This window comes from Phycodurus eques, chromosome 4 (assembly GCF_024500275.1).
Source record: "Phycodurus eques isolate BA_2022a chromosome 4, UOR_Pequ_1.1, whole genome shotgun sequence".
NCBI classification, from domain to species: Eukaryota; Metazoa; Chordata; class Actinopteri; order Syngnathiformes; family Syngnathidae; genus Phycodurus; species Phycodurus eques.
The window spans coordinates 11,295,634-11,309,859 of record NC_084528.1 but is presented as its reverse complement, the minus strand read 5'-3'; the positions used below and the strand labels follow the sequence as shown (position 1 = coordinate 11,309,859).

General features: G+C 38.1%; 1 protein-coding gene across 1 annotated transcript in view; it reads right to left on the bottom strand.

Moving 5' to 3' along the window:
- Positions 1 to 13,928, bottom strand: part of LOC133402015 (eukaryotic translation initiation factor 3 subunit H) — a 66,506-nt gene extending 52,578 nt beyond the window's left edge. Inside the window, exon 1 of the mRNA XM_061675565.1 lies at positions 13,784 to 13,928. Within this exon, the coding sequence (XP_061531549.1) occupies positions 13,784 to 13,843 (60 nt within the window). The 5' untranslated portion in view covers positions 13,844 to 13,928. The remainder of the gene's footprint in view (positions 1 to 13,783) is intronic.
- Positions 13,929 to 14,226: the final 298 nt, after the last annotated feature.

Genomic DNA, 14,226 nt, shown 5'->3' with positions numbered 1-14,226 from the left:
ACCAGTGGACTAAATATAGAGAAAGAAATAGCAGCTGTGGTGGGGTCAAACTGGGAGGCTTTCATCATCAAGTTACAAATCTCTATACAAAAACTGAAAACGACAGACTATAGAAGAATATACTGTATGTTATGATAAAGCCATAACATTTAGGTGGTCTGAAAGGAGATAATTTCTAATGCAGATCCAATTGAGGGGCAGTCATTTAATTAGAAAGTTGCATACTATGAGACTTGCATGCACTTGTTTAGTTGTACTGATTGTTGGTTATTATTAGTTATTCTGTCAAGAAAAAAAAATAAGAATGAAGCAGGACAAAAAAATATGCACACACCTGAAGGTCAAATAGCCCAATCTAAATATTCGTGAATATAAACAAATACTTAAACAGATGAACAGAGGAAAAACAGATGTCTCTGGTCGGCAAGAGGAAAAGAAGGAAGGAAAGTTCCATGGATTCGTTGTGCTTGCTTCCTGGTGTAGAAAAAAACCCATCAGGTATTGACGGGAAATACTGTAAAGCTCCAGGTTTGTGCAAAACGAGTAAGTGCTATGCGTTTGCCTGCTTTATGCACAGACATTTAGATACTGTTTTATTGATGTAGCTAAGCAGCAACTAGAAATCCCAGTGTGCACAACTCATGTAGCGAGCCAAGATTGATAAGTGGACAGCATGGTATAAATCAACAAGCTTAAAATGTAATTGTGCACAAACAATTGTAGTCAATAGTCTCCAATGGCTGCCTTAAATTCACACTATAAATCTTCCACTCAGACAAAACAACACCACAGCAGGTCTCACATTCACAAGAGTACAGCAAGAGAGGCAATCCTATCATAAGATTTTTCCAGTGTAGCTTGTGTTGGTAAAAGTTGTTTTAGTTTTTCAACCATCCATTTATTTTCTTTTTTTTCGCTTATCCTCTTTAGGGTCATTGGTCTGCTGGATCCTATCCCAGCTGACCTCAGGCACGAGGCAGTGTACACCCTTTATTTGGATCCCAGCCAATCGCAGGGCACAGATAGACAAACACAGACAACCATTTATACTCACACACAATTTCTTCTATGAACCGAACATGCATGTATGTTTTTGGAATGTGGGAGGAAACCAGAATACCTGGAGAAAACCCAGGCATGCACCAGAAGAACAGTTACATGCAAACTCCCCACAAGAAGGCCTGATTCGAACCCCCAACTTCAAAACTGTGAGGGGGCTGTGCTAATAAGTCATTAGTTAGTTTTTAATTTTAGTTTTAACTGAGCTAGGAGGCATTGGGTCTGTAAAAAGCATGATAACTGCAATGTATCTGCAGTGTTCATACAATCCTTCACGGTATATGGATCTACAGTCCCCTCCAAAAGTATTGGAACGGCAAGGTCGAGTCCTTTGTTTTTGTTGTATACTGAAGACATTTGGGTTTCAGATCAAAAGATGAATGAGACAAAAGTTTAGAATTCAAGCTTTTATTTCATGGTATTTACATATAGATGTGTTAAACAACTCAGGACAGAGCACCTTTTGTTTTGAGCCACCCCAAATGTCTTCAGTATACAACAAAAACAAAAGGAATTGACCTTGCCGCTCCAATACTTTTGGAGGGGACTGTATGATTATTGCTATCAGATTGGACTGGTATCGGTATCAGCCAAAACGCAAAGCTGCAATATCGATAGATCCGAAGTGATAAAGTTGGATGGGGACATCTCTAGCTATAAATGCGTTTTCCAGAGTAAATGTTCTAAATGCTAGATGCCTGTTCATTGAAGCCACCAACTTTTCAAGTGAGCAAAGGTATTGGAACAGACATTCAATTAACAAAGTGAATAACATATTACTATTTGGTGGCATAACCCTTACTTCCAATAACTGCATCAAGACTGCGACCCATTCACTTTACCATTCTTCATTTTAAATGCTTTTCCAGGCCTTTACTGCAGCCTCTTCCAGTTCTTGATTGCTTCTGGGGGGTTCTCCCTTCAGTATCCTCTTCAGGAGGTAAAATGCATGCTCTATTGGGTTAAGGTCCAGTGATTGACTTTGCCAGTCTAAGACCTTCCACTTTTTCCCCCTGAAGAAGTACTTTGTTGTGTGGGAAGTGTGTTTTGGGTCACTGTCTTGTTGCATGATTAAACTTTTCCGGATTAGTTTGGATGCGTTTTTCTGTACATTGCCAGCCAAAATGGTTTTGCAGACTTCAGAATTCATTCTGCTACAACCATCATGAGTTACATCATCAATAAAGACTAGTGAGCCTCTTCCAGAAGCAGCCATGCAAACCGAGGCCATGAAATTACCTCAACCATGCTTCTCAGATGAGTGTGTGTTTTGGATCATAAGCAGATCCTCTCTTTCTCCATACTTTGGCCTTTCCATCACTTTGGTTGAGGTTAATCTTGGTCTTATCAGTCCAGAAAACGTTGTTCCAAAACTTTTGTGGCTTACCTCTGTTCTTCTTTGCAAAATCCAATCTGGCCTTCTGATTCTTTTTGCTGATGAGTGGGTTGCACCTTGTGGTATGGCCTGTCTATTTCTTCTCTCCAAGACTTCTTCAAACAGTGAATTGTGATACCTTCACCCCTGCTCTGTGGAGGTTGGCAGTGATGTCACTGACTTGTCATTGGGTGTTTCTTCACTGCTCTCACAATGTTTCTGTCATCAACTGCTGTTGATACCCTTGGCCAACCTGTTGGATGTTTGTTGTTCAGTACACCAGTAGTTTATTTTTCAGGACATTACAAATTGTTGTACTGGCTCTTCCCAATGTTTGTGCAATAGCGCTGATCGATTTCCCCTCTTCTCTCAGCTTCAAAATGTTTTGTTTTTCTCCCACAGACAGCCAAATGAAATCAAAATGTCTTCAGTATAGAACAAAAATGAAGGAATTGACCTTGCTTTTGGAGGGGACTGCAAGTAATGTGATGCCTGCCCAACATTGTACACCCACATCATCTGACATTGAAAGACAATGGGGATTTGGTCTGTACATTGGAGTTGTAACAGCTTCCTACAAACCCTTAAATGATTACCACAATTTCTCGTGTATAATACGCATTTTCTCCAAAAAAAAATAAGTCGATAGCACGTATTATACATAGATATAAGGAAAACGGAAAATGGAAGTCACATTGGACAAACGTATACCGGTACCAAGGTGTTGTGAAAAGGGTGTACTGTACTTTCATTCCAATATGACAAGTGTTACAAATGTATACATATTACGGTACATTTTCACCGCTCACCTGAGAATTATGACCTCCTTGTAGGCCCATATTGATATCAAATCCAAATCATTGGCCAATTCGTTCTGATATTTTGAGATGGGGATGGGGGCATAAATAGAGATGTCAAAATACATTTTGGTGACAATTGATCGCAGTTTTGTGACATTAAGCGACGTGAAGCTTTTTCTCTATAATGTAACGTCCGTAAAATAAAACATTAGGGATTTCAGTCTGATATTTTCGGAGGTTGAGATGGGCTTAGGTAGGGATGTCCATATAAATTTCGGTGACAATGGGTCGCATTTTTGTGACATTAAGCGACATTCAGCTTTTTCTGTATAGTTATGTTATGATAATTTTTTTAAGACGATATATTTTCCGTCACTGATGGTGTAGTGGTACACTCGCCTGACTTTGGTGCAGGCAGCGTGGGTTCAGTTCCCACTCAGTGACGTTGTGAATGTAAGTGCGAATGGTTGTCCATGTCTATATGTGCCCTGCGACTGACTGGCGACCAGTTCAGGGTGTAGTCCGCCTTTCGCCCGAAGTCAGCTGGGATAGGCTCCAGCGTCCCGCGACCCTAACCAGGATAAGCGGTGTTGAAAATGGATGGATGGATATATTTTCCCAAAAACTACCACAATAAACGATGTTTTTTTTAATGCCTCTTAAATCATTAAAAAATAAGGCCGGCCCTTATTATTATTTATAATACTTTACTGCTTTTAAATTAGTATTGTTGTTGTTATCATTATTATTGTTGTTATAGTTTTCTCTCTTGTTTCTCTGTTAAATTGTTTTTCTTTACTCTGTGATATGGACCTGGATCTGAAATAAAGAAGGAGCTGGAAGAGTAGCCTGGTTTACATGGAGCATTCTATTCCGATTATAATTATTATAGAAGCCCAAACGGAATGAAAATGCTCCATATAAAAACCTAAATTGGAACAAACGGGCCGAATCCGAAAGGAATTGAATTCAGTTTTACAGGAGTGGGATATTCCTTTTTGCCAAACTATTCAGGACGGGCCTCCATCTTGATAAATGACGACACGACGACATCCACATGTCAAGGTAATAAAAACCATGACTATTGAGCAAACGGTAGAGGAGGAGAATTTGGTGTCAAAGTCATTGTTCTGCTTGATCTGTCTGCTTTCACAAAAAGGCTGTTTTCTCCGTTTTTTTCTTCCAGAAACAGATTTGGCTGAAAGTAAGCTACATTTGACTGCTGATTACTAAAGAATGGTATAAGCTAGAGACAAACTTGTTTTTCCTGATGAAAGAAGAGCCTGATCTTTCATTTGGTGGTTTTGGTGTTTACATCGTCATCGTGTATAATATTCTGTCGGGCTTGGAAAATCAGTGCAATTGCTCGAAAATGCCTGGCAGTCTAGGGGTTCCCTGCTCAGGAAACGGCTGGCAGTGAATGAGTTAAGATTATATAATTTCTTATTGATGAACACGTATGACATAAGCAATCCCGTGAATCTTGTCTAGTTAACTCAAACCTCAGTTTTTCTGTGTTGTATACTTTTGTGGTTACATGCAAATACATCCGGGCTCCAACTCTAATATAAAAAGACCAAATTTACAGATTATGGACAGTTGATTGAACAGACATGCCAATTAAATTTAACTGCAGTCAGTATAGCAAATGATCCTTTTCAAAGCCTGACTGTAAAAAAAGTGATTTTAATGTCAACAAAGATTGTCTGTCACAACATAGTGTAAAAACTATGTTGTGACAGAGTTTCATGGCCATCTAGAGGTTTTTGGACATTCTGAGGAAATGCATCTGGAGTCTCTCTATGAATTATGGCAGATCACAGCCCTGGCTTCCTGTTTGGTGGATTTGTTGCAGATTTGATGGGGGCGGAGAAGGAAAAAAAATGTTTTAAACATAAAAATCCATCTGATACATCCTGTGATGTACAGACTGAGGACAAGCTGTGCAATGGTTGTTTGGGATTGGCCAAACTTTGTGATCTGTGAAGCTTGCTAAAGTTTTTCAATAAAATTCAATATGGATGCCTTGGGCCAAACCCACAGTACCATTTTCTGTGTAGTGCCCCAAATTGGAAATTAACTGTTTTTTGCTCTTCCCTATATCCTAAAGATCTCCAAAGTCCATATACAGTGTTCGATGAAGCAAGAAGCTTATAAAGAATCACAATATGGTGCCTCCATAAGAACTCAGCCTGGCTCCACAGAGTGTTTTAAACAACAACACATTTCTAAACTGTAGTTGTGGAACCTCTAACAATGATCACAACCTGGTCAGTTTTCAAAACAAACATTCCCATAAGAAATAATAGAAATGCATTGTGGGCATCTCATGTTTTATTATTCTTACTCAGACACCCGTATACACAGAGTATAAACGGTACACTATGTGCCCCACATGCTTTAGCATTGGTAATTACGAGGGCCCGACCAATATGGATATTTTGAGGCCGATTCCGATACCCATCCATTTTCTGTATTTGGCAGAAAACATTTCTGATTGTCAATTAATTGGCCAATAAACTTAAAAAATATATAATTAATTACTCCATTTTCTTCTCCCTTAACACAACAACAAAGATATGAATTACGATACTTTATCCTTTTGTATTTGTTTAACTTGACAACAGAGAGGAATTTTCTAGCACAAAAACATGTGAAAAAGCAATTTATAAATGTATCTATAAATTTAGGCCATGAATGTATACAGTAGATAAGCACCATGAGTGAAACTACTGGCATAACATTTACGCACGATGTAAATGTTGTGCCAGTAGTAATGTAACATTAAATCACATTTCTTCCACTCCATTATTTTCTTTGCCATGAAGTGATGACTTCAAAATAAAAACCATAGAAGCCTTTCTCATATGTTACAACATGACAGGGTTAACAGAATTACATTGTAAGTACATCCTGAACAGAGACAGAGTTAAACTGATACGGGAGCCAATCTTTTTCTTATTTATTTATCCCTCAAAAAATATCTACACAATCACGTAAACGCTGAAACTAACCGAAAACTTTATCCTGTTATACAAGGTGGATTTAAGAACAAGTGTTATATACTGTTCTCAATCTCACTGAGCAGACATGGCAATTCTCACAGACGGTGAGAAGCAAAAGATTTTGCTGTAAAAGCGATATCATGCTCAGGAGCTTCTGCAGTTTGAATGCAACCCGGTAATTCGTCGTTATTGTTGCAAATAATGGCTGTGTGATAATTGGGACAACATCAGGAAAAAGGTTTACTGCATTGAATGGAGTCAGAGCACCATCGAGGGGACAAATGGCACAAGTACATCATTCTGAGTGACTCCAACACTGAACAGCATTTACTGTTTCATGAGAAAGTAATCGGCATTGAATATGCATTTTAATTGATGGAAAACTTACTTGTTGGGAAACTTTGTTGATAAAGGGTTTTTTAAAACATTGTGAATGACAATGGCAAAATGACGAGATGCGATGAATTTCGAGCCACATCAGAATCATCTTTATTTGCAAAGTATGTCAAAAACAAGGAATATGGTACAGTTTGCTCAAATCATTCATATACTGTATATTCAATTAAAAGCAACAGTAGGAAGAAAATGGAAACAAAAAAACAAACATTAAGGCAAAGGTAAAATTTTAGTTTGCCAATCACCAATAAAAAAAAAAAACTCAATGGCTGAAAGGATTAAAAATAAATTGGATAATATATGATTTTAATTGAACATCTAAGTCACCTAGGATGGTTACATACAATCCATGCAGGAAGTGGGAGGACATATTTGATTGTCCCTTACCATGGAGCAAGATATTAAAATAATTTTATAGCACCACGGTAGATGCAAAAAAAAAACAGATTTTTTTTTTCAAATTTAAGTTGTACATATTTTTTTGCCCACAAGGAAACTATTAAACATTTGGAAATTGATAGTATCTGATGAATGTACTTGTTTCTGTTTTTTAGAGTCCTAGACACACTTATTTGGAATTGTTATAATGTGTCCTCCTTTAGAGAAAATGTTTAAGGAAAAGGATTTATGTAAAAATAATTAGACATAGCCTCTGTGATTTTTGGAGACTTTATAAATTTGCAGTGGTGCTGTGAATTAAATTACACTGCTTGGAAAACAATTATTTTAAAGCTATAAATAGATTTGCACTCAGCATATTAAACTTATACACCTATATGAGGCGATACAGAACATTGGCGGGGTACATGGTTGAAACAAACCATTAAGTTGAAAACTATAAAAGAAAATAGGAGGTTCTTAATAAACGTTTAAGTCCGGACAAAGAATAACCTGGACATCCAGGGTTTTGATTTTGACCAAGACATTTTGCAAAATACAACTGTTGTTGTTGTTGTTCTCCTGCCATCTTTTTGCGTATCCGCGCGTGTGTGTGTGTGTGTGTACATTATGCCGTCTTTTTATCAATTTATGCATTGCCTGTTTTTGTTTTATTCTTTACTTGCTGTATTGTTGTTTGTATAAATGTCAGTATCTTTGTCTTATGTTGCAATTTGTTAAGGTGTAATAAAAATGTGTCCGATTATGATTATTTTGAAAAGGCCTAATATCAGCCAATTAATCAGTCAGGCAGTGGTATTTACTAAAATAATTTCAATGTTTCTGTAATTGTCACTACACCAGTATGTACAGAAGCAGCTCTTTAACTGATACCTATATTATTTAAATGCAAAAATCTAATTGTTATCCACATATTTTCAAAATTACCGTTTTGCAAAAAAACTATAATAGGAAGGTACGTTATTATTTGTTGCTCAAAGGGGACATATTTTAACAAACCAACTTTTTCTAGTATTTGAGATGTAATATTGTCTTTTTGGTGCCTTAGGAAACGTGAAATATAAATTCAAATTGTCCACGCATTCCTGAGTTCCAGACGTTTTTTCTCTGCCGAGGGGCCTGAAATCAGATCTGAATTTCTCAAGCTTATCTACATCACTAGCAAAGAGCTCCGCCTTCCCTTTCCGCTCCCAAGCCAGCGCTGTCAACACAACAAACGTGTGCTCTCTCAAGTGGGTCTTCTACACGGAGGCAATCAATCAGTGGAAGGGGGGTGGTCGTAGCCAAATATGGACAAAACGGACACAAAACTGAGTCTGACTCAGTTTTGTGTCCGTTTTGCCAGAGGGACCTTTTCTGGACACTCATATGACAAAACAAAAGTGTTGTTGTTTTTTTTAAAGGAAATTGACACTTATACAAAGTCTATGTTAGACAGTCACTCTATGGAGGTCTTAACAGCCAAGATACGGGACCATTAAGATGTCAAACTAGTTATTTACTTGTTAAATTTAATAGATATTTATTTTAAGGGTTGAATGTCTTGCTTGATTTATTAATGACTTCTCAGAGAAGCCCAAATTTGGGCTTAAAAATGTGATTCAGTTAGATTCAAATTGATAAAACATTGTAAGTTTACTAAAAATGAAAGATATAGGTATAAGGCATACTTTTCCTGAATATGTTGATCAGTTTCTGAGTTGTTTGACCTCTGGCTATTCGAGCTTTGATGTAATTTATTTGTTTGTATTTAATTTTGTGAAAACCAACTGTTTTCCTCATATCAAGTAATAGGGTATAATATACAGTTTGGTGACAAAATGGAAGCTGATGGAAAATCTCTCCTCAGTCTCGTGTGTATGTGTATTTTTAAAATACGTTTTAACACATGCATGGAATACAAGGTTTCCGTCAGGCATTTGTTCAGAAAAGATTTTGCGTTGTCTTCAAGGGTCATAACTGGTAAGAATCACATAACTTTCTCTGGAAATATACAGTGGGTACGGAAAGTTTTCAGACACCCTTAAATTTTTCACTTTGTTATATTGCACCCATTTGTTAAAATCATTTACGTTCATTTTTTTCCTCATTAATGTACACACAGCACCCCATATTGGCAGAAAACAAAAAAATGTTGTAATTTTTCCTGATTTATTAAAAAAGAAAAACTGAAATATCACACAGCCAAAAGTATTCAGACCCTTTGCTGTGACACTCATATTTAACACGGGCTGGCCGACCGGCCAAACTGAGCAATTGGGAGAGAAGAGCCTTGGTGAGAGAGGTAAATAAGAACCCAAAGATCACTGTGGCTGAGCTCCAGAGATGCAGTCGGGAGATGGGCGAAAGTTCTAGAAAGTCAACCATCACTGCAGCCCTCCACCAGTCGGGGCTTTAGGGCAGAGTAGCTCGACGGAAGTCTCTCCCCGGTGCAAGACACATGAAAGCCCGCATGGAGTTTGCTAAAATACACACGAAGGACTCCAAGGTGGTGAGAAATAAGATTCTCTGGTCTGATGAGACCAAGTTAGGAATTGTTGGCCTTAATTCTAAGTGGCATGTGTGGAGAAAACCAGACTCTGCTCATCACCTGTCCAATACAGTCCCAGCAGTGAAGCATGGTGGTGGCAGTGTCATGCTGTGGGGGTGTTTTTCAGCTGCAGGGACAGGACGACTGGTAGCAATCAAAGAAGAGATGAATGCGGACAAGTACAGGGATATCCTGGACGAAAACCTTGTCCAGAATGCACAGAAACTCAGACTGGGCCGAAAGTTCACCTTCAAAAAAGACAATGACCCCAAGCACACAGCTAAAATAACGAAAGAGTGGCTTCAGAACAACTCCGTGACTGTTTTTGAATGGCCCAGCCAGAGCCCTGACTTAAACCCAATTGAGCATCTCTGGAACGAGCTGCCCACCACCGTTCACCATCCAACCTGACAGAACTGGGGAGGATCTGTATGGAGGAATGGCAGATGATCCCCAAATCCAGGTGTGAAAAACTTGTTGCATTATTCCCAAAAAGACTCCTGGCTGTATTAGCTCAAAAGGGTGCTTCTACTAAATACTGAGCAAAGGGTCTGAATACTTATGGCTGTGTGATATTTCAGTTTTTCTTTTTTAATAAATCTGCAAAACTTTCAACAATTCATTCTTTTCTGTCAATATGGGATGCTGTGTGTACATTCATGTGGGAAAAAATAAACAAATGATTTTAGCAAATGGCTGCAATATAAAAAAAAAGAGTGAAAAATTTAAGGGGGTCTGAATACTTTGTGTACCCACTGTATCTTATTGCATTGGGGTTACCATTGCAACAATAATGCTGAGGCAATTTGCTTCATACCTCAGAACTCTCAAATCTCATTTGCAAACTGAGTTCTGGCTTGTCCTTTACAAATTGTCCTTACACAAAGTGGGATTTTCCAAATATATAAAAATTGTTTGATCTCAGTCAGAGTCCGATCGAAGCCCTCACCGAGCAGCTTGCCACTTATGTGGCAACAAGACTGCCGACAGGCTTCAAATTAAGGTTACAACACAGTTGTACAACACAGCAATGAGTTTGCAGTCTGAAGCTACCCCTGCAGCTACACTTCTGACAGACCAATCGTATGATGCAACACAAAAGCAAGTGTTGCACATCACTACACTCAGGTATTTTTCATCACTACCTGACACTGACACATTTGCTTCAGCGCTAAGGCTCCAATTGAGGTTACACCGTTTTTAATTTCACTGCCAAAAGCAAAAAGTTGGGTTGGTGAGAATGGGAAAATAAATAAAGAAAATCTCATTAGAACTCTATAGAATACACACTGAGATGAAATATTTAGATATGAAATTAGGGTCCCAAGACTCCAGGGCAACTTTAATTAGCAAGATAAAAGGAAGGCAGCAGCTGGCTAGTTGAAGTCCTGTGTTGAGGCACACGGGGTAAATGAGCTGCTTTGTGTCCATGGTAGTGTTGGTTGCAGGGAGTGTGCACGTGGAGGGTGGGGTGGGGGGGCAAGTGGGATAAAGTGTGGAAGTCAATGGAAGTGAAGCAAGTTTGTCCTCTGCTGTTTCCATAGCGGTACTACAGAGAAACACTAAAGCAGGTCTGTTCAACGAACAATTTCTTAACTGACCACATTTTTCCGACAGCTGAAGGCCGCACTGAACTGTTATTCTTATCATCTATTTAATGTCACTTAATTTAACATTTCAATTCACCTCTATTTGGGCATGAAAAGGATTTCAGGATACCGTGTGCAAAATAACGTTTTTCAAACATCTGAACCTCAGGGTGCTCTGCACAGTTTTTACCGTTTTTAATGAGTTGAGAAAATCTCTCTGAATGTTCTGTATTCCTGTTACGACACCAGTGTTTTATTGAGCAGCACAATGGTACCTGGAGGAAGCCATATAGTGTATGAAGGTTGACTTCCCCCATCTGAAGACATGTTCTTGAGACCCGAGACTGAATCCACAGCACGTTTGCCGGTTGCAGCCAAGCAGTGGACTCTGCTTTCCCTCAATTGCTTCAAGACGTGATTCGTTAACAATCAAACACAATCGACAGAAATTCTTCATAGGACAGATCGCTCGCCATTGAATGAATGTAATAAATTAATTCTAAGAGATTAGACATAGTCAACTATGAATTAGGGATGCACAATATTGGGAAAACATGGGATATGGGTGAATATTGTGATATCGATATAACTGCAATATTTAACATGCCCATAAACAAATGATATTTTTACTATCTAATGAAATAAATGTTTCTTTAAGGTGGCAAAATATATATATATATATGTATGTATGTGTGTGTGTGTGTGTGTTCTCCCATATTTCAGACATGTTATTCATTTTAGGTACAAGTAATTTGTTGTTTTTGTCCTCGTTCATTTCCTCCTCTACCGCATCTGCCATTTCATCCTCTGCCCGCTGCCGCTGAGATTCTCACTGTACACCTATGGGTCCGCTCTAGCCCATAGGAGACAAGTATCTAGGGGGATGGAAGGCGATGCACATTTAAGATCGCATTTGATTGTTCAAACTCAGATAAACACCACACGTGCAACAAAGCATACAATACCACATACGTATTTATTGCACGTCTTCGCGATAGACATATTTTACATTGTGCCATTATCACAATAATGATAATTTTTTCGATATATTGTACAGCCCTTTTAAGAGTCAAAAATGTGAAGAATGCTTTCCTTGAGGTTAGATATTAAGATAATCAAACGCTTTTGTGGGTACTGTTCTTGAGGTAAAGGTGAATAGTGTCAAGAAGCTCATTTTCATTAGAGTGCCTCCAAAGACTACTTGGTTTCAATTAAAATCATTAGAGTGGATCTTTTAAAGAAATATTTGATATATGTTTTTTTATCCTTGTTTGCCCACTGCCGATATAGTCTAGATTTCTTATGTTGCATTTTAATTTCTCAAAGACGCTCCCATTAAGCTTTGGTGGGAATCGACAACAGACCTCAGAAAATGATTTTTTTTTGTAGATTCATTTATAACAGTATATATAACTGTGTCTAAGTTTATTTTATTCTATTTTTTAAAGTGCCATTGGTATGCCGGTCAGAGGTCGCAATGTGAATGTGATTCCCCCGCATTCCACATTTAAAATCCATGTATAATTTGCAATTGACAGATGCTAAACCCTCGTCAGAATGTCAAATTCCTGGATATCCTTGTAGGTTAAGGGATTGTGAAAGAGGAAAGAGCCAATCATTTGCTTTACCATAGAGAAAGTCATTACCTCCAAATCCATCACTTCATTTCCTATACCGCATATCCTCATTATGGTTGGAAGTAAGCTGGAGCCTATCCCAGTTGACTTTGGGCGAGAGAGACAGGGTACAACATAGACGGGTTGCCAGCCAAATATAGGGCAATTAAAAACAACCATTCACACTGACATTTACACCTAAAGACAATTTAGATTCTTAGTTACTAACATGCATTTATTCGGAATTGAAAAGCATGTTCATAAAAACCACACAAGCACAGGGAGAACATACAAACTCTACCCGAAACTGCAGAACTGTGAGGCAGACGTGCTAACCACTAGCTCACCGTACTGCCAGTACTCTCCAAAACAAATAACAAAAACAAGGTATGCTGAGTTTCTAAAATGTGTTCGATTTTTTAAACATACATAGTGAGCTGGATGTAACCAAAATGAAGCGAAATAACATTGGGAAGCAATACCCACCATTAAACATGTTTAATCCTGTAAATATAAGAAGCAGAATGTATAAATCATTTAAATTACAGACCCACTGGACCTACAAACAATAAGACCACCAGCTGTTCCAACGTCAACTAACGCTTAACAATATACAACAGCGAACCAAAGCCCACCATTCAAAATGTTTTAATAATTTAATGTAGGCTGACGATTCCCGACAAAAATGTACGCTTATCTACTGTTTTTTTTTCCCGTTTTAAACCAAACCTTAACAGCTAACCTGATGCTGTGTAACGTACAAGTTGCTGACAAAAACAAATCCATATTTTTTTATTTTATTTTTTTTAACCAGTGATGAGTCATAAACCTACTCGAAATAAATGATTCACCGATTACTATGTTTAATATTGACAGCAAAAAAAAAATGAAGCACCTCTGATTAGCAACTCGCCGCCTCGATGATGCTTGTGCAAAAGCAAATGTTCACACCTTAATGCTTTCTAACATATTAGCCCTTGAAATATAGAAAGAAAATCGTGCAGTGACACTGACCAAACCGTCGATCTGGATCTGCTTCACAGGAGAGTCCAAGGTGCCGCCAGTAGAAGCCATTACGACGCTAATATACTGAAGCGCTTTTACGTTGAGAACTAACAACAAGCCGCTCCACGCGGAAAAGGAGGACAAACTTCCATGATGGACGTTTCCGTTACAAAATACATACACTTCCTGTTCGTGCAGGAACACGCATTACTAAAGAACTGTTCCGGAAGTAAATTATAGTACAGTATGTAGCTGGTGATCAAATTGTACGCCCCCTTTAGTTAGATTTATTTCTGGACGTTTTCATACAAATTTGAAGTGAACTTGAGTTGGAGAAAGAGATCCTACAAGAAGGATAAGTGCTAAAGTAAGCATTCTATTTGATTGTAATGTATTTCATTGACTTCTGTTTTATTCTACTAAAATTCTACATTTCTTATAGATTAATTATT